The sequence below is a fragment of the Zonotrichia albicollis genome, chromosome 12 (genome assembly GCF_047830755.1).
Source record: "Zonotrichia albicollis isolate bZonAlb1 chromosome 12, bZonAlb1.hap1, whole genome shotgun sequence".
In the NCBI taxonomy this organism is placed as follows: Eukaryota; Metazoa; Chordata; class Aves; order Passeriformes; family Passerellidae; genus Zonotrichia; species Zonotrichia albicollis.
In genome coordinates, this window is record NC_133830.1 from 13,911,670 (window position 1) to 13,936,654 (window position 24,985).

Below are 24,985 nucleotides of genomic sequence, written 5' to 3' on the forward strand. Positions count from 1 at the left end.
ATCTTTTGGTATCAAAAGCTCCTGGGAAGCTTTGCCGCTCCCTGTGGGGGCCAGGTGAGATACTGCAACTCGGCTCTGCTGCAGTGTTTGGAAAGCACCACAAGCAGCAGATGGGTGTCCCTTGCTGGGAAATAAAAATAAGTATTAAAGCACTTGCAACTGCTCAGCAAATTCTCTCTCAGCTTTATCAAAAATGCTATTTCTAATTCAGGCTGTCAGATGCTGGGACAAAAACCCAGAGTGAGGAATACAGACACCAGGATACAGGGAGCTTAGAAAACTGCCTTTATTCTATTAGTTCTTGGAAAAATGAAAATACAGAAAGAGTTTAGTTGGCTGCAGAACAGCAAGAAGTTCACAGGTTAGGAGTCTGATCACTACATGGTAACCAAACTTACACAAAAAGTTTCTTTTTTTTTTAAGTTTTGAAACTGGGTCCAGCAATGAATTTAAGGCAACTGAACAGTTCAGAAGCTTTGAGTGTGAGCAGGCTGTCTTTTCTCATCCCTACAGCACGTTATGAAAAAAACTTCTCCTGGGTGTGCAGACCACTCGTATCATTCAAATGGGTCAGACTCTTACAAATGAACAGGGGAAGAGGATCAGCTGCTTTCCACCGGACTTTATTTTCAAATACAGTTTCTTAAAAAACCCAGAACACCTTAACGCAGAGGTTACAAGTAACAGTATTAGGAAATCCAATTATACAAAAAATACTACATCTAAGCTGGGGTAAATAGATTTATTTTTGGTAACATACATTTAAACTGGCACTAATTACACAGTAACTAAAAGGTAACTAACATGAAACCACAGAACCCTCACTTTTCCTTAGCTGAATGGGACTTGGTCATTTCAGAGTGATCACATTTCCAAATTAATGTTTTACACCAAGCCATGAAAATCAGATCTTCCTAAATGTGATAGCACTGAAGCTACTCTTGATTCCATACAGCCATGTAACGGTTGTACTCAATTAGAATAGGACGTTAGTTATAAAGTAGTTACAGACCAATCCTCTGTGCTGACAGCTTTTTGTCTTTATAGAGACAAGAAAGAAGATAGAGAATTGTCTTCAATTAGCGCCTGGCATATCCTGTGAGTGCAGAAAAGGTTTGTTAGAGGAATGTTGAGGTTAACCTTGGGTGCACAGATGAATTTGATGCAGATTGTTATAAAAATCATGGTTGGCTTCTAAATACTGGTAGCAAGATGACTCGATTTTTAAATCTCTTAAGTAAATTATAGATAATGAAAAAGGCCAGTAATCATACACTAAGATTAATAAACAGCACTTCAAAATTACTCAAGTGCAGGGTGCTGCTTTGGCCATCTTCCTCTGGCCACGCTTTATAAGAGAAGGCACCCGGACTTTTTCTTGCCACGCCGGGCTTGCAAAGCAGCTCTAGTGGCCATTTCAAACACCTCCCTGACACCGTCTTTGGTCTTTGCCGAACACTCCATGTACCCGAATGCACCAATGCGGTTTGCCATGTCCCGGCCCTCCTCGGGTTTCACAGGCTCCTGCAACAGCACAAAAGCAGCAGGTGAGGACAGCCCAAAGCCACACTGCTCCTCCCCCTCCCACCCAGCTTCCCAACAAATGCAAAGAATTTCTGGATTAAGCACACATAATGAACTGGTTAGTTAAAAATCCAATGCCAGAGGACACGATCAGTTTTCTGATATCTCTGAGCTTGAAAGCTGCAAGCCTTATTAAAACAAGCAAGTGACTGCCTATTTCTGATGAAGCATTTATGCAATTCTTTGCCACCACTGTAAAAAAGCCTATGAACAAATCCCCAAATCAATGCCTCAGTCTTTGTATACAGGTGTTGATCAGACAGCCCACAGAAACCAGCAGCCAGCTGTGGGTGCCTGTTTAATGCTCTGCTGCAACCACCACACGCTTCTGTGTAATACAGCATTTATTGTAAGGCTCTGGAAGGAACCTGCCTGCTTCATTTTGGCCAGCTCTCGTCTTGTGTGCTCGTCATTCCTCAGGTCCTTCTTGTTTCCTACCAAGATGATAGGCACGTTGGGGCAGAAATGCTTCACCTCCGGGGTCCACTTCTCTGGGATGTTTTCTGAAGAAAATAAATTGAGGCGTGACTGTAAAAAAAATCCCACTTCTGAGGAGAGTTTTATTTTAAAGCTTTTACACTTGGATTGAGTCGTTGTAACTTGATAATCCACACTGATGCCCTTTTTTCTGCTCTTCATAAGGAAGCAAATAGAGCTGTTCTGGTGTTACCAAAAAAGACAAGCCTGTGTGTGGTAATTTGAAGGCTGAAGGACATGTAACATTTTGGCTTCTCTCAGCAGCTACCTGACAAGGGTTAGCACAAGAGACTTAAAGAACAGCATGCAGACTTCTGGACTGGAAAGTTATGGAATATTTTGCTTCAAGAGAAACATTTTATTTATCTCCAGAAGCTAGAGGTGGGCACAATAATGAAGCCTAAGTTTTAACCTCACTTCTTTTCCTAAAGCAACACAAAACAACCCCTCTCAGTTCTCCCCTTACTGCAGAGCTGTTCAACACACTAATTACACATACACAGAAACAAAGGCTTAGGGTAAGTAATTTTCAATCTGCCATTTCTCCCTACATGCAGCAAATGAATTTGTTCTCATATACAAGCAACCTCCTCCTCACATCGCTACGTGACTTTAGTTTTTTAGTGAAAGGAGGACTTGGGGGCTTTTGAAAGCAAAACCTTGACAAGTTCTGTACAGCAGGAAGTGCTGAACAGCCTAAAACATCTGGCTGTGCTTTCATAAGCTCTTAGACATTTGAGATTCACCAGTGGATGTACCTGCAGGCTGCATAACCACTTTTTATCTTCATGAAATTCCATTCAGCTTTTGAAGAGACATTCACTATTATGTAATATGGCATATTTTCTTGCTTGAAGGAACAACTTAAACAAGGGTTTTGAAGCCAGTTTTTGCACTACAGCCAAAATACCAATTCTGCAGCTGCACCTGGAGTGCTCAGGTGTGCTGGCCTCGAGATGCTGCACACCTGAAAAACTGCCTGGCAGTTCACTGCTCCCAGGGACCCTGGCACCCAGACACTGGTGGGCAGGAAGGGAGGAGAGGGAAGAGAATTGTTACAATCTGGGCAAACACAGAGTGAGTGCTGCTGCAGCTCTCAGTGTTGCTGCAGAATTCCCTAATGTCTGAAAACTACAAACTCAAAGCAGCAGCAATTCTGAAACTAGGAAAACCCCCCAAGGGAAAATGCATTCTACAGTGCAATTTCCAGGGGGAATACATTGATATAGCGAAGTGGTTCTGATTTGAGATCTACTTACCTAAACTATCAGGACTATCAATTGAAAAACACATAAGTATAACATCGGTATCTGGATAAGAAAGCGGTCTAAGTCGATCGTAGTCTTCCTGTCCTGCTGTATCCCACAAAGCCAACTCAACCTGCAAAGTTAACATAAGGGGTTAGTCAGATCACCAGGAAAGTTCTGATTCAGAAGCCAGGAACACAACAGGAGTGAATAAAATATTTCAGTCAGTACCACTCAAAAGGAGGAGACTGCAAGTTCTCCTTTGCCAGGAGAACTATTAGGAATTTTACATTCTGTAACTCCAAAAATCAACTTATTGCTGCTTATGAGTATTTTCTTTATACCTGTGACCACTAAAAGGACATAAAAGCTACCAGCAGGAAAGCCACAAAGAAGAATTGAAGGGAATCAGCTTCAAAGGGCTGGGAGCTCTCTGACAACCATCCCAGAAATACCAGTTTTCAGTGAAAGTGGACTAAGTATATGCTTTTTAGGATTATGCACATTTTCAATAGGTTTACAGATGGAACATTTAGTGACTAAGAATGTCAAGATCGTACTTATTTGTGCACAAATTTAACAAAACTGATTTGTGTGTAAAGCTTCTTGTTACTAAGAAGTAAAGTACTTAATGTTCTCAATTTTTCTACTTTTGCTGGAGCTAGGTGAGAACACCCCAATAGGATTGTTTAAAACTGTAGAAGGACTAGCCAACATTTAAAGCAAAGAACTTTAAAAACCTTAATCAAGCTCTTTAGGTACATATACTCTTGCTTAAGATTCTCTGATGAGTCTGCCTTCATAATGGACTGGGTGCCTTCTTTAAACCCTTGCATTCAAAAATTCCAGGAAAAAAGTCCACAGCAACTCAGACAAAGACAGATGGGCAGAACTGAGACCCAAATGTGAGCCTGCATGTGCAATACAACTGTCTGTTTGAACTGTGAACAAACAGAGCCTGGAGTGCACACATATACAAAAATAATCTTCTGTATTTCAGTCAGAAATACTCCTCCTCTCAGAATCACCTCTGCAGCTGCAAATGTGAATTTTGGGGCAAATGTTGATATTTTTAAAGTGATGTCTATGACACTGGAATCAGCTCCTAAAACACCACATCTCCTACCATCACCTCTTTGTCTTCATATGACTTCTGGACATTTCTGGGAATGCTTTTCTAGGAAGACAGAGGTAAGTGTCTGTCAAACAGAAGAGGTTTAAGCTCTCCTACAAACTTTTGTCATCAAATTTTCTGAAGACCAAGAGCTTAGGTAAAATATATCCTCTAGTAACAAAAATAAAATCAGCTGATACTGCTCAAGCTGCTGATGCTATTTTCCTTTAGCTACTGGCTGCATCTAGCTGATAGGGCATGACTCCCTGTTCTCCCATTCAGAGATGCAGAGATTCAGGCAGAAAGGAATGAGGAAGTTAGACTTGGTGATGAGACAGAGAAATGGATATCATACATATTTCAAACAATAGTCCTTAGAGTCTAAAATACAATATAGAAACTGTAGAACCTGTCACTTGAGGGAAAAACATGTCCTAATATTAGTCTAAAAGTAAATTTTCTTTTACTGATTCACATTATGGGAGAGGAAAGCTCTTTTTAGACTCAAGTAGCAAGAGCTATCATGACTAAATCCATAAATAACCCATCCCTGCAACACCAGGAAATCAAATTTAACATTAAGTCCAAAACTAGCTCAAAAACTTCTTTTTCTCCAGTCAGGATCGACAGTCACTGCATCTGAACTGGAATGGACTGAGCAATGTCCTGGCTGTAGCTGAGGCCAGAGCCAAGGCAATGTCCCACAGGGACAAACAGGGGAGCTCAGCACCAGCAGCACCAAGAGCTGCACATGCCTGAGCTGCAGTCCCATGGCAGAGTCGGCTCTGTGTGCTCACAGCACCCAAACAGACACAGGCTGTGCCTGCCTGGCAGGGTGTGGCAACAGCTGAGCTTTCAAGGTGTAAAGCTCCTGCTCTGTGTGCTTCTGGAGCATCCTGGAAAGTGACAATTTTGCACATCACCCAGCACCCTGCTGGCAGAACTGCAGAAGGCAATTTACCCAGGGATCAGCACCTACAGCTGCCCCTGGAGCGGGTGTGTGACATGTCTGCCTAACAAAAGGACTCAAGAGGTTCCCCTGATTAAAATCTGGTTTTCAAAATATTTAAAACTAAAATGAAATATTTTAAAAATTAGTTTACTGAAGTACAAGCTGAAGATGAAGCTCAGTGAGCTGTGGCTACACTTGGGTGCTAAGAATTGAGGTTCTTCAGACAAGCAGAACAGGTGATGCTGATGTACACTACAAAAATCAACCCCCTTATCAACCTGTCTGTCATCTGTTCTCAGAAGGATGCTGCATTTTGCCAGCAGCAGGTATTAAAAAAATCCTCTCAAGGAATTAGTCTTTATAATTACAATACCAGGTCCTTATTAAAGCAGGGACTCTGTTCCAAAGGCCAGGAGCCCCAAAGCCCTCAGCATCTTTGCATTGCTCCATCCCCTCCCACCTGCTGCAGCATTCTCCTCACACTGATTGCCTGGCTTTTAGAACCTCAGCTTGTGTACAGCTAGAAGCACCTTGTTAGACAGACACTGGATATGAGCACATTCTAGCAAGGCCAGTAATTTTTTTCCACAGGAACATCCTTAAATGAAGGAAGTGTGGAGATGTCCATGCTGTTCTGAACAAACACCAGTTCATTCTGGCTCTTAGGGAAGGGTTCACATACCTGCTTTCCATCCACTTCAATATCTGCTACGTAATTTTCAAAGACAGTGGGAACATACACTTCAGGGAACTGGTCTTTGCTAAATACAATCAGCAGACAGGTCTTTCCACAGGCACCATCTCCCACTATAACCAGCTTTTTTCGAATGGCTGCCATAGCTGAAAAACAAAACAATGACTTGTTAATTCAACTGATACAGCTTTTAACCGAGATGCTAATAATTAATAAACACCAAGTCTTCAATTAATAAGACCTTTTAAATTGGTTATACATGACTGTTAGAGAGACAGACATATCTGGACTTGGGTGCGTTCAGATTCCCATTCTTTTAAGAAAAAAACATTCCCCAGCACTTATAAACACACCAGTGAGCCCACTAATGCAAGAATAATAGAAAGGAGAAGAGATGGGCCTGGTTTAGCATTTATTGATCTGTCCTAAAGGCTGAGGTAGCAGCACCCAGAGACAATGAGTGTGTGAGCAGCACTGTCCCAGGGTACCCTCTCAGAAGTGGATTCCAGGTAATCATATACAGGATGCTTCAATTGAAGGGCATTTTCTTATCACACTGAGCTGTCTTAACCACAAAGTGCCAGTCAGCTGCACTGAGGAGCATCTGCTGCCACCTCAGAGCACCAACAGAAGGATCTCAACCAGTTCCTCAGATTACAACCACCACTCTGCAAAGGATTTTGGCAGGACACATCTCACTCCTCAACCCCCTTTCCTGGGCATTAACCTGCTCCCAGGTTAACAGAGCCTGCTGTCAGCTGGCAGTGAGAGAAGGGGGGACTCAGAAGTGGAGACCCCTGTGATACTCCATGCAGATCTCTGCTGTGCAATGAAATGATCAATGATTAATTGATTGGTCTGTATCAGGACCACACAAATCCATGTCCTGCTCATGAGCAAACCTGGCCTCAAAAAGACAGTACAAAAGCTTGGAAAGCTCTAAGGAAAGCCTGGAGTCAGGGTGGGGCCGAAGGAGATGGTTGTTTTGGATCTGGCAAAGCAAACAAAAGCAGCACTATGTATGTGCCTGCTCTCTCTTTCCTCCAGGTGTTAGCCAGGGATTCAGGGAGTGACCTGCCTGCAGCTGAGTGCACTGAGGACAGAGCCAGGAGGACTTTCCTCTCAGAACACAAAGGCACTTCAGGGGATGCCGCTTAGTCATCCCATGAAGCTTCCTGGAAATGGAGCAAACAGCAACCCCACCACAATACCTATGGCTGCATGACCAAAACAGCACAGAGGGAGCACCCTGTGAGGTCACTTTTGCCATGACAAACCCAGAACAAAGATCTGTGAGGATGATCATGGCTGCTGGCAAGGGGAGAAGGCCTCAAAGAAGCACAGGAGAGTTTTAAAGGACACAGTAAAAACATTTTACCCTTTTCACCTCTTCTTTTGCCTCATGAAATCAAGTAAAAAGGTAAAACTACCATCTAAAAGCAAACTTTGGTACTGTTAGGTGGTGAAGAAGCATTGGATATTACTGAGAGATTCTGTACTTCTGCTCCAGGTACAGAGAATGTTCCAGGTACGATTTCAACCCACCAAGCAGCAGGGCTCAAGGACAGCCCTGTCAGACACCACTGCTCAAGTGATCCAAATCCACGTCTCAAGTGAGTTTCTTTCACCTTGCAAACATGTATGTACACAAGTTTAAGTTATTTACCTTAGGGACTTGGGGCAATTTTTACATTTGTGGAAGGTTTTAAATGATCCAAGCCTTATAAAAGTTTTCCTTCCATTGTTTGAGATGATTTTGAATCCTTTCTAGCAATGGTAGTATTTGAATTTTACAGAACTGGAAATTATCTGTTGTATGTACCAACTCAAGATCAACTACTTGTAACATCTATTTAATGTCAGTTTTGGCTAATCTGCCCTTCAAGTCCTACAAAACCTCTGAAGTAATCTACTCATGTGCTCCACAACATTTACAAAGAGAAAATTTCCCTCAGTGTGTACCCTTGCCCTTCTTTGATGTAATATAAGCCCATTACTGTTTATGCTGGTTTTTGTGGCCATAAGGAAATTGATTATTCCCTTTCCCCAGTGCAGCTGAGAATACATGCCTTCATTTAGTCTTCTCTTCAGGGAAAACAATGCCAGTTTATTCAAGCCTCCTCTATAAATCATATTTCCTAGACTTTCCCATTGCTCCCTTCTGGGCAGAGTCCAACTGGCACAAATGTACCCAAGTGTGGAGCCCAAAAGCTGAATCCAGTATTTCTCCTAGGGCTCTGTGAAGAGTGCCCAGAGCTGAAGGAATAATTTCACTGATCTTCTGGGACACCCTGCTTAAACACCAATCTGGAATTATGTGTCTTTCTCTTCCTTCTTCCTCTCCCCTGAAGACAACACTGTTGATACAGTCAGCTTTTAATTCCTAATAGCTCACAGACTTTTTTTATTCAGATGTCTCTATAGTGAATAGTTCTCTCTTCACACAGCTGAGTATCCACTGCCACACTTTTATTTATCCTTACAGTGACTGATTGTTTATTCTACCTTCAGGTTCTAGCTCTGTCCTCCCGTTTAACCACGGTCTGTTGGATGCAAGTTTAATAGCAGTGATCCCCAGATAATTATCCAGGCCATTGATGAAACCACCCTGGAGACACAGTGGGTGGCTGACAAAGCCTGTCCTTCCCTGCCACCCTCCCTCCTTCTCCCTTCTGGGCCTGGCCTGGGATGCCTTGAGATCCCTGCAGGATCACCCAGGGTATGTGACCTTTTGGCATCACCTACAGATAACTGTATTTTTCAATGGAGTATCACATCAACTCTATCTTCTTCTAGATACTTCCATCACTCATTATTTTCAAAGTATTGCCAGTTAAATTTTATGTTTTGGCCTTCTACATACCTATGCCTAAGGTATACAAGAAAACTACAATTGTGTAAAAAAACTCCCACAAACCCATTATTTAATGTAGATCTTTCTAAAAATCCTTCCCCAAAAAAGCTTGGAAAATTTATGGATATATATTTATCAAAATTATTTCAGGAGCTTTAATTTATCTCCTTTGTTTTCCCTGAGAAAATCCTATCATGAAACTCTCTGCCTGAATGCTTCCTGAGATGTGCTGATATCATTTGGACCCAAGATGCCCTTCAGCAGTGTGTGCTCAACCACTTCCTTCCCACTGCTCAGCACCTGCCCCTCGAGGCTCTCCAGCTCACAGCTCTGTGCAGGACCATCACCAGGCCAGATCAAACCTGCCCTCAGTTCCCTCCATCTGGTACATTCAAAATCCAGGGAATTAAAATTCCCTCAGCATCAGCTTCTAGAAGATCCTTCTGGACCATCACATAAAGCCTCAACCACATTATCATTTTTTGGTGACCTATGGCATCCTTGTATTTTTTACTTTAGTTTCACCTTCCACAGCATTACCACAAAACAATTCTTTCTAGAACAAGTGTGTTGTATAAAGTTCAATTCAGGAGGCAAAGATCACCACTTAAAATCTCCAGTTTTCAGAAACAGCCCAGATTATAAATGCTGGGTAGATATAAACAGCTCAGGATGTCAGCTCTGATCACCTCCACCCACCTCGGAAGGAAGTCACCAAACATCACAACCACTTCTTTCTATTTATCATTATCAATGAACCATAGAAGGTTTGGGCTGGAAGGAACCTCCAAGATCATATAATTCCAACCCCTGACACAGGCAGGGACATCTTTCACTAGACCAGGCTGCTCAAAGCCTCATCCAACACTTTCTAATTTAGGAATTCCTTGAATTTCCTAATTTAGAGGATTCAGTGTACAGATCAGCATATTTCAGCTAGTTATTTTTAGCTAAAATAAATACACTCCTTTCCAGTGGACAGCTGTAAGGGGTTGTCAGGTCTGGCAAAGATTCAGAAAAACAACATCTTGGTAGCACAATAGAGAAAAAAATGGATTGTTGGAATGGAGCTGCATCTTAGTGGTGCATGTAGCAAGGACAACACTAACAGCATTCACAGCAGCTGGGTCTTTCTGCTGCACTCTGACATGCTCTGCTTTTCTTCTTCAAGTATTCTGAAACATGGAAATACATCAAATTTCTACCAGCAGTATGTGAGAATCAAAGCACTTTGTTGGCCTAAAGAGTTTCATTTAAGATGCACATTACACACAATTCACTATTTGCTGCATCACAGCTTTTCACCAGTGCTAAAAAACCTCTATGAGCTACCTGAGAGGCTGTAACAAACAGCTCCTACTGCCTCCTGTAACTGAATGAAAGTACATTCATCCTTTTACACAACACACAGAGCAGGGAGAGTCCAATAAACCCAGAAAGCTGCTGGAACTGCATCACTGATGATGCACACACAACATTGAGCAAGAAATAATTTATCCCAATTAGTGTAGCAGAATGGCTGCAGTGATCTTCTAGGAGAATCTGTGCTGTCTTCTGCAGCAAGGCAAGAGATCTGCAATTTTTCCTACTCTTAAATAAACCAATCTTCCCTCTTCCTTTGCATTTATAGGATTCTCAAAACCAGCTAGGCTGCTAGATTCAAAGTGGAAACTCTCACAACATGACTCAAGTGACTCATCTGAATGGAAGAGATTCAATTATGACATTTCCCCAGCCTCAGCCAGTGTCTTTCCCAGGTATTACAGGAGCTTTAGACATCATTTGCTCAATCCCACTAACATCACAGGAGGTTACAACACAAGGAGCTCCTGTTTGCAGAGTTGCCACACTAATATCCTTGTTACAGGAGGCTGCTGTTTCTAAGTGCAGTGAGGCTCCAAGACTCCTGCAGCATAAAGCCCTGCTTGTTAAGGGAATCCACCAAATACTCCAGAAGAATTAGAAATGAGGAAATTTTTTTTTTCATGTTTTAAACATACTCCCCCCAAGTATTACTCTTTACTGCAAGGGAATTTGCCTCTTCAGCATGCTATTTGTTTTTCCAAGGAACAACTTTTCTAGTGCCACCTCTCTGGCAGGTCCCAGGGCCACACAGCATGAGTGAGGATTGTGGACACTGTTGACATTATGAAGTTGGATAGGCTGACAACAAACATGCCAGGTTTGTCTGTCTCACTCTGGATCTCATCCTGGAAAAAGTAACTGATGGAAGAAACAGCCCTTTACCATCACATAGGTATCACAATTATATTTAATTTCAATTACCAATTAACTACTAGTAACTTTATGCTGCCTGCTATGCTATACAGGCAGACCCTTGGCATAAATACAGAATTTTGTAAAAACATAATTCTGGATTATTGGACGTCAGCAAGAACTCAGCAGATGCAGTTCAGAAGCAGTTCAGCATGCAGTAAGGATGCTGCAGGGGATGGGGGGAGAACATCCTTTAAATTCTTTCCCACTTAATCTTGCTGAAGTTCTTAAAACCAAAATGTTGGAAGGCAAAGGTTTTGAAATCTTAGAAAGACTGCCTTGCTGCTGACTCCTCTACACAGTACTGAAGCAGTTTGCTGCTGAGTGAATCACAGCCTGGCACCCTTCTCATTTGCTGTGTTTCCCTTCATTCAGTCAGCCCTGCCCTGGGCAGCAGGAGGAACAAGAGCTGGGCTGAGGGACCAGAAGAAGAAACCCTGCTCAAGTGTCTCCCACCCTGACCAGTGAGGCCCTGCCCTCTACCTACCACAGGGGAGAACCGACTGTCCCAGCCCTCAGCTGCTTCTGCCTCACTACCTGCATTTACTCCTAAAATATACTCACTTTTGTTCAAGTCTGAGGTGGACGAACGAAGAGTTGTCCCCAAAGACTCCAGGGATCAAGAGGGGGTGAGCAGGCTTCTCTCAGTTTTCTTCTGGCCATTTAGCAAGGCTGGGCATTAGCACTGAGAACTAGCAAAGCAGTTTGGAGCCCAAAGTAGATCAGCCCCAAAGCAACCAGGCCTGATTTTACAGCAGCTGTGTACAGTGAAGAAAGAGACTGAACACAGAGCATCTGAGTGGGTGAAGTGGCCCAAAGACTATGGCCAGGGAAGGGGTCAGACAAACAGGCCAGGAGGAAACAACAGAAGGATGTAAGCGCTCCTCTAGAGCACAATCCAGGATTCCCACATTTCCAACAGCAGGCAAGAGTCTCAATCTCCTCCTCCACTGAAGTCCCAATGGAGAATGCCAGCAACTATACATTCTATAATCCTTTTTTGCTGCTCACTTCTCATTAGTGAAAGCACATATAAACAAATACCAGAAATACTGCAGCTTGCTGCTGAAATACTAATCCTGCTACCTTAAATCAGCTTCCTTCAGCCTATGTAAGCCTATGGGTGCTACCTTGCCACTTTTCCCCACATAACCAACACAGGATGGCCCTGCTCTTCCATAGCAATAGTTGTGAAGTTAAAGAAGCTGTGACCCAAATTCACCTCTTAGAGAAGCTGCAAACTGGGAAATCAACAGCCTTGGGACTGAAATAAAAGTAAGAAAAAATTATGGAAAAACGTGACTCAATCACATAAAGGAGTCAGATACAACCCATGTTTCTGTTCCAGGGTTCCTAAAAGATCCTGGAAGATGCACATACCCCAAAACATGCAGCAAGTGACCACTTATTTATTGTCTGAACTGATCTGTACAGCCACACTGACAGTCAAGGCAGACACACTGAGCTCAGAGTGATCTGCTCTTCTGACACCATGAACAACCTGAAATCAAGCATTACTGGCATGGAACCTCAGTTCAATTCCAAGCCACCAGAATCATGAATATGGTCAATACATTTCATTGTAATAGTTGAGATTTTCTTAATTCTGTGCAAGTCTGCCTGTGGACACTTCCACTCATAAACCAAAAAGCCACATTATTTAAAGTGTTGCTAACAAGACCTTTGAGAAATAGCTATAATTATATTCCTTACTGCAGCCAGTACATAAAGCAGTTTGACAGTACTGCAAAACAGACCTATTTCTAACTACAGCACTATGTGGGAGCAGTTGGTGAGAAAAAGAGATCTGCTGGGGCTTTTGGGGAGGGTTACATATGAAATCTAACATTTGAAAAAAGTTCCAAAGGTGGCAAAGCATAGGGCAGGCTACTGATATTGCACATGGAATTTAACCCACAGAGAAACAGAATTTTTCTGTTGTAAGACTGAAGTACAATTGAAAAACTGACACAGAAGCTCAGCATAGTATCCAACAGGATTAAACACAAAACACAGGTCCTTGGGGAAGGTCTTTGGACAAGGCAAGCTGAGTGTTCAGCTTTCTGATAACAGTTCATTCAGCCTACATCAACCAGGCTCAAGTCTGGCATGTTTTACTAGCTTGGAAAAAAAGTCTTGCAAATAGAGCTGTACATTTCCAGAGGCAGCTTTAAATCCAGAGCAGCATAGCTGTGCTCAGCCCCAGCTAATAAACCTCCCCAGGTCTCAGCTAACTCCACAAATAACCAGCTCAAGCCTCTTTGTACTACATCACCAGAACTGGGAACAGGGTCAGCTTAACTGCATTAGGTCTTAGCAACACTGGTTGCCAGCCCCAGTGAACCCTTAATGACTGATTAATTTTATACAGTCATTAAGAGTTATCCAGAAGTACACAATAGGTGTTTTACAGGCATGGGCATACAGTGAATCTTCGTTAAGGACACAGAGTGTTGTTCATGCTGCCTCTGCAATGGCTGTGATGGGGCAGGAGGTTCCTCATGCAGAATAAAGCTGCCAATGCAATGTTTGGGAGGAAACCTGAATCAGCTGTCAGCACTAGATCCGTGCTGAGTGTCATGCGGACACAGCACGTCTAATCTGAGATATCATGTGAAGTCTCAAAGTAGGATTCATCCTATCAAATTACAGCCTTTGCCCTTGCCTTCCTCTTCAGGAAAAATCCTGTGTGACAACACACAATTCATCCTCCTCTCAGAGAAGAAAATTGTTTTGGATTCTAATAAATTTGCTTGAAAACATTTTGCTTTGCTCTCCTTCCCTGTACAGAGCACCTGCCCGTGCTTTACAGGAATGAGCCTCAGCACTGCCAAGTGCTCCCAGGAACACACAAACTATTTTCTGTGAAAACACCCAAATCATGACCTGGGCAACTCTCTACACCCAGCACTGTGTCCCACAGGCAGCTCCAACATGGACACTGACCACTGGACCAACTTGTTTCTGCACCTAAACTTACACCTAGAGACTCAAAGACCATCTGTTACTGCAGGTCTACACACATGGAAATGGGGACATGGACTTAGGGCTCTCCACCTCAGTGCCTGGCATTTCAGATAAACTCAGGACTGGATTCTTGCACTAAAGAAGAGGAAAAATGAACAAGAAGCTTCTCCCTGCATATTCTCCAGCCTTCAGCTCAGGAGCTTCTTGGGTCAGATGTGGTTCCCATGAATTTGGTAACCTCAAACAGATTTCTCCTCCATGAGCTTGTCCAGACTCCCTTTGAACCCATGTAAACTTCCAGCACACAAAACATCCTGTGGAGGGAGTTCCCACAATTTAATTACACATTGTCTAAAGCCACTTCCTTCAAATTCAAGATTGTCCCTATTAGTTTCTTTACTGCCTCCTAATTCCGAAATGGAAAGGGAGTGAACAATTTGCCTCGCTCACCCTCTTCCTGCTGCTCACATAACAGCCTTTCCAGACTGGAGCACCCTAACACACAGAACACAGAGCTGGTTGTTTGGTTTTTTTTTAATTACCTTTACACCTTTGACAGTAGTGCCTGTCTATTCCTGGCATAAGGAGAAACAAAGTGGTAGAGGTGTCACCATCCCACATTATCCATCCCAGCTCCAAACGCCTCAGGGCTGCAGCAGCCCAGCTCCAGGAGAGGAGCCTTAAACCCATTCACTCAGTATCAGAGAACACACCCTGAGATGCGTTTCAAGTGCAAACAAGCCACTGCTTGGTCATTCCCCAGCACATTTCACCCCATGCATTAATTCAAGTGCAGATCATCTTGACTTTAAAACAGCAGTAACAGAGAATGCCATACACCATGCTCCTCGCTCTAGCAGTCAGCTACATTTTCTGCATTATGATGAAGTCACTTCCTCACTTCTTCAGCCTCTGCAAATTTCCCATTACTGGCATTTTGCATTTCTTCCTGGTGACCATTCAAAAGCACAGCCCAAGAGTCCAACTCCTTCATGCTCTCACTACACACAGACTCACTTGAGCCTCCACTTGCCTTTCTACTAAATTTAATATGAACCATATTGATTTTATTCTGGATTCTTTTCTCACTGAAAATGACATGTAATTACTGTCAAGTACTAACTGAAGGTTAAGATGAACATTTGTACTTAAGAACCGAACTAAAACAATTAACACCTCTTGTTTCTATTTCCCCCAGTCCAGGCTGAGTGACACTGCCTTAATTCTTTCCTGAACACTTTGTTACTTATTCCATTATTGTACCTGGGATTGATGTCTTAAATCCGATGGGATTACAATCATTAAGACTGTCCTAGTTGTCTTTATTATTAGTGCATATTAGCATTCTTTCAAACTCAAACTGCTGCAGCATGTAAAGAGCTTTCCGGAAAAAAAACTACATTGCCCCCCTCAATTTCAGGCCAGAGATCTTCAGACCTAAGATATATATCAAAACAGGTGTCAATTACCAAATCTGGTCAGATTAGGTGTGCAATATCATTCAACGTTTTTCTTTTAAACTTAATGAGATAATCAGAATACCTGATTACACGGAAGTTCTCTGGGTATAGATAAATAAGTGCCAAAAGATAGGAAACCAGGCAGAAGGAAATGCTCAGCGCTCTCAGAAAAACACCCGTGGAACCTGCACAGCTCAACGTTCATAAATGACCTGAAAAAGTGAAGAAAAATAGCTATACAACAAAATTTACTGGTGATGTCAATAAAGGCAAGGGTTAATTGTGATGGATTTCAGAACTTTAACAGGCTCTGTGCCTTGGCAATAAAATTTGAAAGAGAGAAATGTGAAGTGATATGCAATATAAAAACCAGACTCAACTTTCTATACAAAATGATGGACTAGGAGCTGATCACTGCCACTCAAGGACAGCATTCAAAAGTGATATAGTTAATGCCTTTAAAATAAAAGCTCAATACTCCAAAGTGCCACAATTTTAAAGATTCCAGTATTAAGAACTAGGAGAAAAGGAACAAACCAGAAACCATTAAGATGCTGTTGGAATCCATCGCATGACTGCATCTTCTGATGTGTGCAGCTGTGATCCTCCCATGTCAAAAGGCTATAAATGAACTGGAAATGACTCAGAGCAGGGCACACGGATGATTAAACTACACAGCAGTGACCATATGAGGAACAACTACAGCAGGACTGGAAAAAGGACAGTCTGGAAGAGACACAGCCACAGAAGAAAACAACTGGATGCTTCTCTCAGACCCTAAAGAGCAGTGAGCAAAGCTGGGGCCTGAAACAAGGACAAGAGCACATGGGATGAGCCAGCTTGAAAGCAAAGGCAGGCAGGCCTCCCAGCAGGACACATGGCAAGGCCTCACCACATTTCTACTTTTTAGATCCACAATTTCATAGTTATTTGAGCTCCTTTTTCCTCCCAGTTACTTTCTACAATTTTGAGCTTCTGTTTTCTACTTTCTATGTTCAGTTACTACTTTTCTCTTATTTCATCTGTAGGGCTTTCTTGCACTTTTTTTTAAGTGTGAACAAAACAGATGCTTTCACTTCCTTTCCAAGCCAGGTTATTTAATTCACATTCAACACTTGGAAGGAAAAAAACACTGCAAAAGAAGGTTCCTGAAAGACCTTTTTAAAGCATGTTTAAGTCAACTTTTTTTAAAACTAAACCAGCAATATGTGCAAGCAAAACTCTGTCTTAACATTGTCAACATGCATCCTGTTTTGTTAACACCAAACTTAGCAGGGTGCTCCTGATAACTGCCTGCAAAGTTCACCCCTATGCTGTTCACCTCCCTACTGGTACATAATTAGTAAATTAACACCATTTCAGAACCCAGGGAAGAAGACTAATTTGAGCATTTCTCCCTTGTCTTCCTCTACCACGACAAGTCCCTCTCTGAGGCTGAAGGCAAAGTTTGGATTTTGGGGGCAGGAAGAAGGATTCTGTCCTCAGGATCTGTGGCTGCTGTTGCTGCCCTTGCTCCCCCATGGAACATTCTTGCTCATTTGCCCCCACTGACTCCATCTTTGCTGTCTGCAGGCACGACTTACGAGAGCACTTCTCTTATGCAATACCGAGTCCCAAGATTACTCTGCACAAAATGAGATTAGGGCTTAATATTGAGGTAATTATAGTAGATCTGTGGATTTCCATGCCTGTGTAATCTGCAAAAAGCTTTGCATTTCAGCCAGTTTTTTCTTGTTGTCCTCTCCTCCCAGACACCTGCTGCATGTCAGATGGGATGTGGGGCACCTCATGCTGAGCAAGGCAGGCTTCTGCTTGGGTGTGGTGGCTCTGTCTTCAGGTGCTGGCAGCAAAGCACATATGGACGAGAAAAACTAACACTAACTTCTCCAGACAGCCACTTGTACCCACAACTGACACTCACCTGTGCTCCTTCCTCCTCTTCTCCCACCACAAGACATCTGTTGAAACTGCACTGGTTCAGATCAAACACCCAGCAAGCCCAACACTGCCTGACACTGCAGGTATCTCAGAGTAAAAGAAGGAGCAAATGCACTGATACCACCACAAGTGTATCTTCTCAGCAGACAGCTTGGGGGTAATTATTTTTATTCTTTATGCCCAACATTTACAGTGTTTTCTGCTGTCATTCCACCTGTTTGGTTCTGGAGCTGTGTAAATCGCTGTCATTCAAAGCACTCTGTGGTCCCAGTGCAGACTGAGGGAGAGGCACCTCAGGTTTGATCTAGACCAGACTGCTTGGTCATGTCTTTGCCAAGCTAAGGAGTTCAAATCTCTTTAAGCATCCTTTGTATGGAATCCATTCCTTATCTCTGATCACTATTTCCAGCCTCATCTTTGCTTTTCCAGTTGCAATGTATCTCAAAGCACATCTTTCTCTGTGGCACCCCACTGTAATCAGTGTGTTGAAGACTAAGAGCCATGATGCCATCCCTGTTTTCCTTTTTTTATTCCTTTCCCAAAGCCCTTCATACAAACTCATATGATCACTGTTGAACACTAAACTTCCATTTTCACAGAATTATGGCAAGCTCTTCCTTCTAAGTGGCAATAATTAACTTTCACCCCATCAGTGCATAAACAAATTAAGACTATCCCCCTGCTTTGTATTTATCTGGAACAAATTTCATTTGGCATTTTGCTGCCTGTAATTCAGTGTGAGAAGGACAAGCTGCAATTCTTCCTAATCAGCTTTAGTCTTTTCCTCCCTCCATCCTCAACACCTTTCTCACCAGATCATTTATGCATATGCTGAACAGTAGAGATGTAACACAGATCCCTCTTCTTCTCCCAAACTTCCCTTCTTTGTGCTTCTCAAGTAATCACAAACCTCCAGCAGCTATGAGCTGCACCATTTCCTTTGCAAAAGCCACATTGGCTTTCTGCTACTCTTAAGTTGTTGGTCCATCTGGTTAGCTTTTTTTTTTTTTTGTTTTCTACTTTTTAAAAAGGCACTGAACTGTGATATCCTGCTGAACTATCTTTAAGAACTGCTACCACATAAATCCTCCTCTATTTCTGTGGCTTCAAGGTATTGAGAAGTTACACAGTGTAATTAGTAATTCGGTCATTTCAGGCCTGAGTTTCCTTTGGAACCCTTGGGCAAGCACCATCTGGTCTTGGCATCTTGTAACTGTATTTATTACTTTGCTCTATAAATTACTTTGCTGACAATTCAAGCAGAGACAGATCTTCCAATGAGTCCTGTTCTCCAGAATGAGAATATCTGGCACAGGGAACTCTTTGGACTCCTGGACTCCTCCACAGGAAACAGGAGTAAGTCATCTCCCTACTCATGGCTTCATCATCAAATATTTCTTTCACTTTTCCATCTATTGGCCCTCCAGAATCCTGAACCTTTCTTGTTTCTGATGAACTTGGATTTTTTTTTTTTAGTATGATGTTTCTCAGAGTCTCTCTGGCAGGTCCTTGCATCCTTGTATTTTTCATTTGACTTGCCAGACTTCACATTCTTATTTACTTTTCTGGTCAACTTCATGACTTAAACTTTCTGAAGGCTGTATTCTTATTTCTAATACTTTCTTTATCCCAAACTGCATGCTCATTCTCATCTGTCAACATTCCACAGTATAATTTAAAATCCTCCCAACAACATTTTCAATTTCAAGTGCAGAAGCCTAGTTCTGCTGTGGTTTACATGGAACCCAGCCTTTCCAAACAGCTCTTGGACTGAGGTTCAAAAAATGAGCCAATTCACTTGGTCAGCACCCAGTCAAGATCCCACTGTGAGACAGCCTTCTCACTTCACACAGTTTCACAGAGCAGACGGGAGGTGTAGGGTAAAGAATCTCCAGGTGTAAAATATAAGAAAAATGAAATGCTAGCAAAGAATGCAAACAGAGATAACTGGTACTTGGACAGCTGCTAGTTCTTCCAAATCACTGACACATGCAAAGACAATCTTTCTTAAAACTGTGAAGATGAGGAGGAGGAATCCCTTTGTACACATCCACACTAGCAACCTGCTCCAAATGTGACAGTTCAGGCCAGGTGAGACAGAACTATTTATGGTTGCAAAACACTGCTAATTAACTGAGCAGAGAGACTGAATTGAGCTCTGTTTCTGATTAAAAAACAACAATAAAAAAGCAAGCAGAAAACCCACAACTGTCAGAGCCTCAGGAAAGCAAAACCTCATATTTGGTGTACTGCCCAATTTTACTGGGTATACTTGTGACTCTCCATCTGTTTGTTTTACAAGGGACCTTGGTCATGAAAGGTGGTCACAGAAAGACAGCAAATCTTCTTCTGATTAGTTTAATTAGCTGACTCACTCAGAAGGACTGGCTGTTAGTTGTGTGGATGGCAAATATCTTAATTAAAAGGTGGCCTATAGATATTTTAGTTCAATTTTTATAGTCTCAAATGTCCTTTCCAAATGAAAATATGGTGATAGGAAAAGGACAGAAGAGAGGAGGGATAGGGCAGTGTCACTCTACCAACTCCAATTAGCCTTTGTTACTTTATTCACTGTTCAGAATGAGTGGGAACAGATCCCACCAAGACCAGAAGGCACCAGACACCAACAGGAGTGTAAAAGTAGTAGTAACTTCCCCAGTGTACCACAGGCAGTATTTTGGGATATTTTTGCTTATTTTTGAGATTTACCAAAAAGTAATAAGCAACTACCTCTTTCTATTTAGCTACCCACTATTTATAGCAGGAGAGGAATTATACCAAAAGGCAAGGAGCAGAGGATTTTCACCACGCACTCAGGTGTGTGCAGGTGCATAGCTGTACCCTGGGAATGGAATGAAGGTCAGCTGTCTTTTGGCACATTTATTTTGCATTGCACTGTTCTCTATTACAGAGTTTCACCCTTATTATGTGTTTTACTAGGACAAGCTCATCACGGATTAATTTAAAATTTCAAGGGCACACTTGCTGTACTTTATCAACATGCTCACTTCCTCAAACTCACCCAATTACACTTCTCCTCCACAGTTCAAACTGCATTTAAAGACACTTTGTAAGGCAACAGAGCAGAACAAGAGTGAGATGAGATTTAGTATTAAAGGTAAAAGATGGTGGCTGAGTGGAGACTTGGAAAGAACCTGAAGATGCCACAGCAGCAGGGAATAAAATGTTAGAGAAACTGAGAAGGCACACTTGACTAATGAAAAGGTAGCCAAGGTCAGAAATATCTAGCACAGAGCAGACCACAGACATGGTGTGAAGAAGAGCCCACAGGGTTCTGGGCAACTTAAATAAATTGAGAGAAAAAGATTAAGTGTAAAAAACCAGAAAACCCGAGAGTTACTGTCAGAAAAACAAGGAAAGATGATGATACTCCCAAGACCCCACCAAAAGGTTTTCATTTGGAATTTGCTTATCTGAAGAGCCATCCCCAGCCCTACATCCTGGTGGCAGTTAAGATCATTTAGGATGTTTTTACTGTCAATTCCTGGCTCGGAGAACTCCCCGCCTCTGGCGCTTGGCTGCTGTGGCACTCGGCCAGGGCCTGAGCCTGGCGAGCGAGGAGGGACAACACGGGAGCTGCTCAGCTCACTTCTGCTGGGACTGAATTTATTCTGCCCCTGGTGTGACGGTGCATTCACGCCTTGAAAAATTATTTTGGAAAAATCCGTGTATTCTAGTGTTAAATGATACAAAGCACCCAAATTTACGGGTGATTGTACAAATCATATAAATTTATGTCAAACATTTATGCTGAATATGCTGTTAAACATTCCAGTGAACTAATTAAAGTGAAATAAGGCTAACATTTTTCTTTTTTTAAACATGCAGCCTTGGTCCAAATCAGTGCCAGAATTAGACTCTATATTTGAATGAGAAATGCCAGTGCTGTGTGGCTGTGTGGAGACCTGGATAAGACCAGAAGAGTGCAGGGAGAAAGCACACATCTATCAGAAAAGCCTAAAGCAGCAAGCAAATATTTTCACAATCAATCTTTTAGGGGAGGGAAAGACTTAATGTTTCCATACTGGGAAAAAAATCTCCAAATAAAGCCATCAGAGAACTTAATACTTTGAGTCACAAACAATATTTAGGGCACATAAAATTAACTTTTGAGATTTCTGAGGTAAGAAGAAGATCAACAGAAGTCTGCTTCTGGGAGAAGTTCACCATTTCAAAGTCACACAGATGGCAGAATTGACACTTAGGCTAAGCTCTGGAGGGGGAGGAAAAGGCAACAACAAACTTAACATTACCTAGGGAGGGCTTAGTGTTTGATTTTCTCCAAATACCGTATCACACAGAGAAAGGGTGGGTGGGAACCACCGCTCCTGAAGGGTTCCCTGCAACAAACAGGTGAACTGTACCAGGAGAGAAACAAAAGCTGGATATGAGGCAGCAAATAAAAACAAACAAACGCCCGTTCCAGATATCTCTTAAAGGGATATCAAAGCAGATGTGGTATCATTGGACTGAACAATACTTCATCCTGAGGATCTGTAAGAACTAACTCTCCAGACCTCTGGGAGAAGTTTTTAGGTTCTATTTTTAAAACCCAAACAGTGGTCTCGAGGTTCCTCTCGCCCTCGAAGGAGTGGCTTTCCTGGCAGAAAAGCTTTGTGCAGATTTCGTTGAACACCGGGCAGTTCTCAGCCAGGTGAGTCTCTGGGGGCTCCGGCCGTGTCAAACCACCCCCGCCGTTTCCCGGCCTGTGCAGCCGCCCCACCGAAAAACACCGCCCAAACTTTCCAGTTTCGCTCCAAAGGCCGATTCCTCCCCAAGATAAAAGTTCAGCGGCTCACAGATCCCGGCAGCCCTTCCGCAGGGATCCCGGCCCGGCCCCGTGTGCCGCGGGGGGCCCGGCGCGACCCCCGCCTGCGACCCCCGGGGCGGGCGGGGCGCGGCCCGCCGCGGGTGACGTCACACAACGCCGCCACTCACCGGGGCAGCCCCGGTGCCGCCCGTGTCACCCCGCGGGGCCGGGGCAGCGCGGCCGCCGCCTCCCTCCGCGCCGCCCACGGCCGGGCGGCGGTACCGGGGCCCGGGCGGGGCGCGGGCGGCTCCCGCGGGAGAGCCCCGGGGCCGCGCCCCTTCCTCCCCTCCCCCGCTCCCGCGGCCCGGAAAAGGCCCCGTTACCGGCCCCGGGAACTCGCGGAGAGACCACCCCAGCCAGCCCTCCCCTTTTGTGCGCGGCGGTGGCGGCGAGAGGCCCGGCCGGGCCCGGCCGCCCCCGCCCGCAGGCCGCGGGCTCCCGGCGGGGGCGGGCGGGCCCCACCCGGCGACGGCGGCGGGAAGGGGGGAAGGGAGGAGAGAAACCGGCGATCCGCTCCCCCCCGCGCCCCCCGGTCGGCCGAGAGCCCCCCGGTACCTGCGGCCTGCGCTGGTCCGGCTCCCGCCGCCTCCTGCTCCACAGGCCCGAGCGCGAGCGGCGGCGGCGGCGGAAACGGGCGGGGCGGGGCGGGCCGTGCGCGCTCCCGGCCCCCCGCGCGCGCCGCGTTCTCGAGCCGCCCCGCCCGGCCGCGCGCGCCCGCCCGCCCCCCGGCCAATCGGCGCGGCCGCGCGCGGGGGCTGCCGGGAAGGGCCGCTATAAAAACGCCGGTGCTATTTACATCGCGCCAGTTGGGGAGCGGTGGGGTTAGGTTCTCGTCTTGTGTGCGCTCTATCAGGGGAGCTGCCTGCCTCCTTGCGGCCTCATGCGTGCCTACCGTGAGAGGAGCTCTCGATGCTGGGCACGGCCCCTCCGCACCTACTGGGGGAAAGGCGGCTGTGGTGGGGACCTGAATCGCGATGCCCAGTTGGCCTGTGGGTGGTTCGTTTCCCCCTTTCTTCCGGCGGAGTCTCACCGCAGGTCCCGTGCGTCCTTCTGGGCCCTCAGCTCAGAAGGATATTGAGGGGCTAGAGCAGGTCCAGAGAAGGGCAGAGAAGCTGGGGAGGGGTCTGGAGCACAAGTCCTGTCAGGAGCAGCTGGGGGTGTTTAGCCTGGAGAAAAGGAGGTTCAGGAATGACTCTGCACAACTCCTGGCAGAAAGCTGTGCCAGGTGGGAATTGGCCTCCCCTGCCTGGGACCTCATGATGGGGTGAGACGATGTAGTCTCAAACTGCTCCGTGCTGGACATCAGGAAGAATTTCTTCATAGCAGAGGTGATCAGACTTTGGAACAGGCTGCTCTGGGAGATGTGGGGTCACCGTCCCTGGGGATGTTCAAGGAAAGGCTGGCTGTGGCACTCTGCCATGGTCTGGCTCACATCCAGGAGTTTGGTCGGAGGTTGGATTTGATGACCTCAGGTCTTTTACAACCTAATTGATTCCGTTAAAAGTGGGTGGGGGCAGTGGTATCAAAGTGCCCTGTTTGTCTGTGGGCCTGTTTAATCCCGTGGAGCAGGTGAGCCCTGCTCCTAGAAGGCACTAAGCTGTGCTCTTGGGGCTGGAGAGAGCTGAGGGGCTCACAGGCAGCAAAAAGCAGGGCCTGGAAGGGTTGGACTCACTGACAGCATCTCTTGAGCATGTCTGTGGTGACCTTAGAGCCAAGGATTGCCCTCATCCCAAGGTGCATAGCCCTGTAGCTGATGCACTGGAGGAAGGGTACTACTTCATTGTTTCCTTCCTTGCCCACCTGAGAAGGTTCAACATGTGGAACTGGCCTCAGGGAACCTGGGGTGGGGACATCACTGCAGAAGGAATGTGTGCATGGAGAGGGTTGATGACAAACAGCCTCTGCTGTGTCTCAGGGCTCCCTTGTGAACAGGCACAGCGGCCTTCAGCTGGCACCTGGGGATGGCCTGTTTAACCTGGGCACTGTAACAAACTGGTGCTGTGCTGCCTCTGATGTGTGATCTGCAGTGTTTGTCCCCATTCCCTCATTTGAGAACATTTGCATTGCCAGCTAACTTTAGCCTGACCTTTTTATGTGCTATTCTGGTGCCTGTGGAGGAAAGGTGCTGCTTGGCTCCTCTCAGTAAGCAGCTCCCTGGGACTGGCTTGTTCTGGAAAGCATTGCAAGGAAGGTGACTTTTCCTTACCAAGCAGACATTTGATTCAATGGGGTAAATGGTTTTTACAGCTTGGTACTGACAGTGTGCACAGTCTGAGGCACATGATGGTTTATTCTGTGGCTGACCAGTACACCTCCACTTCTGATGCTGAGACAGAAGTTCATTTTCCTGAAGTCCATAGGGAAATTACCTGTGATTTGGACACTGGGTTGGTGAGGCTTGAACCAGAAATCAGTTATTTCTAGGCCATAGGTTCTTTTCATAATTGTTTTTTATTACTGTTTGATAGAGATCCTTGTGGCCTACTGGTTATTTTTCATGATCCATTGGGAATTTTGGCTTTGTTTACAAAACACTGTCAGGTGTTTTGATCACAGTGTGTGTGCTTCCCTTTGCTGGCAGTAGCTCCTT

General features: G+C 44.6%; 1 protein-coding gene across 4 annotated transcripts; it reads right to left on the bottom strand.

Moving 5' to 3' along the window:
- Positions 1–262: 262 nt before the first annotated feature.
- RHOA (ras homolog family member A) lies at positions 263–23,109 on the bottom strand. 4 transcript variants are annotated; one of them, XM_074549938.1, is made up of 7 exons: positions 22,951–23,097; positions 21,839–21,925; positions 15,709–15,838; positions 6,057–6,214; positions 3,321–3,441; positions 1,957–2,087; positions 263–1,524 (listed from the first exon to the last, which is right to left on the bottom strand). In XM_074549938.1, the coding sequence occupies exons 4-7, from the start codon at positions 6,210–6,212 to the stop codon at positions 1,351–1,353; spliced, it is 582 nt and encodes a 193-aa protein (XP_074406039.1). In that variant the 5' UTR covers positions 6,213–6,214; positions 15,709–15,838; positions 21,839–21,925; positions 22,951–23,097; the 3' UTR covers positions 263–1,350. The 4 variants fall into 4 exon arrangements, with proteins under 4 accessions (XP_074406039.1, XP_074406040.1, XP_074406038.1 ...); XM_074549939.1 differs by having other exon boundaries at positions 21,839–21,943; positions 22,951–23,086; XM_074549937.1 differs by lacking the exon at positions 21,839–21,925 and having other exon boundaries at positions 22,951–23,108.
- Positions 23,110–24,985: the final 1,876 nt, after the last annotated feature.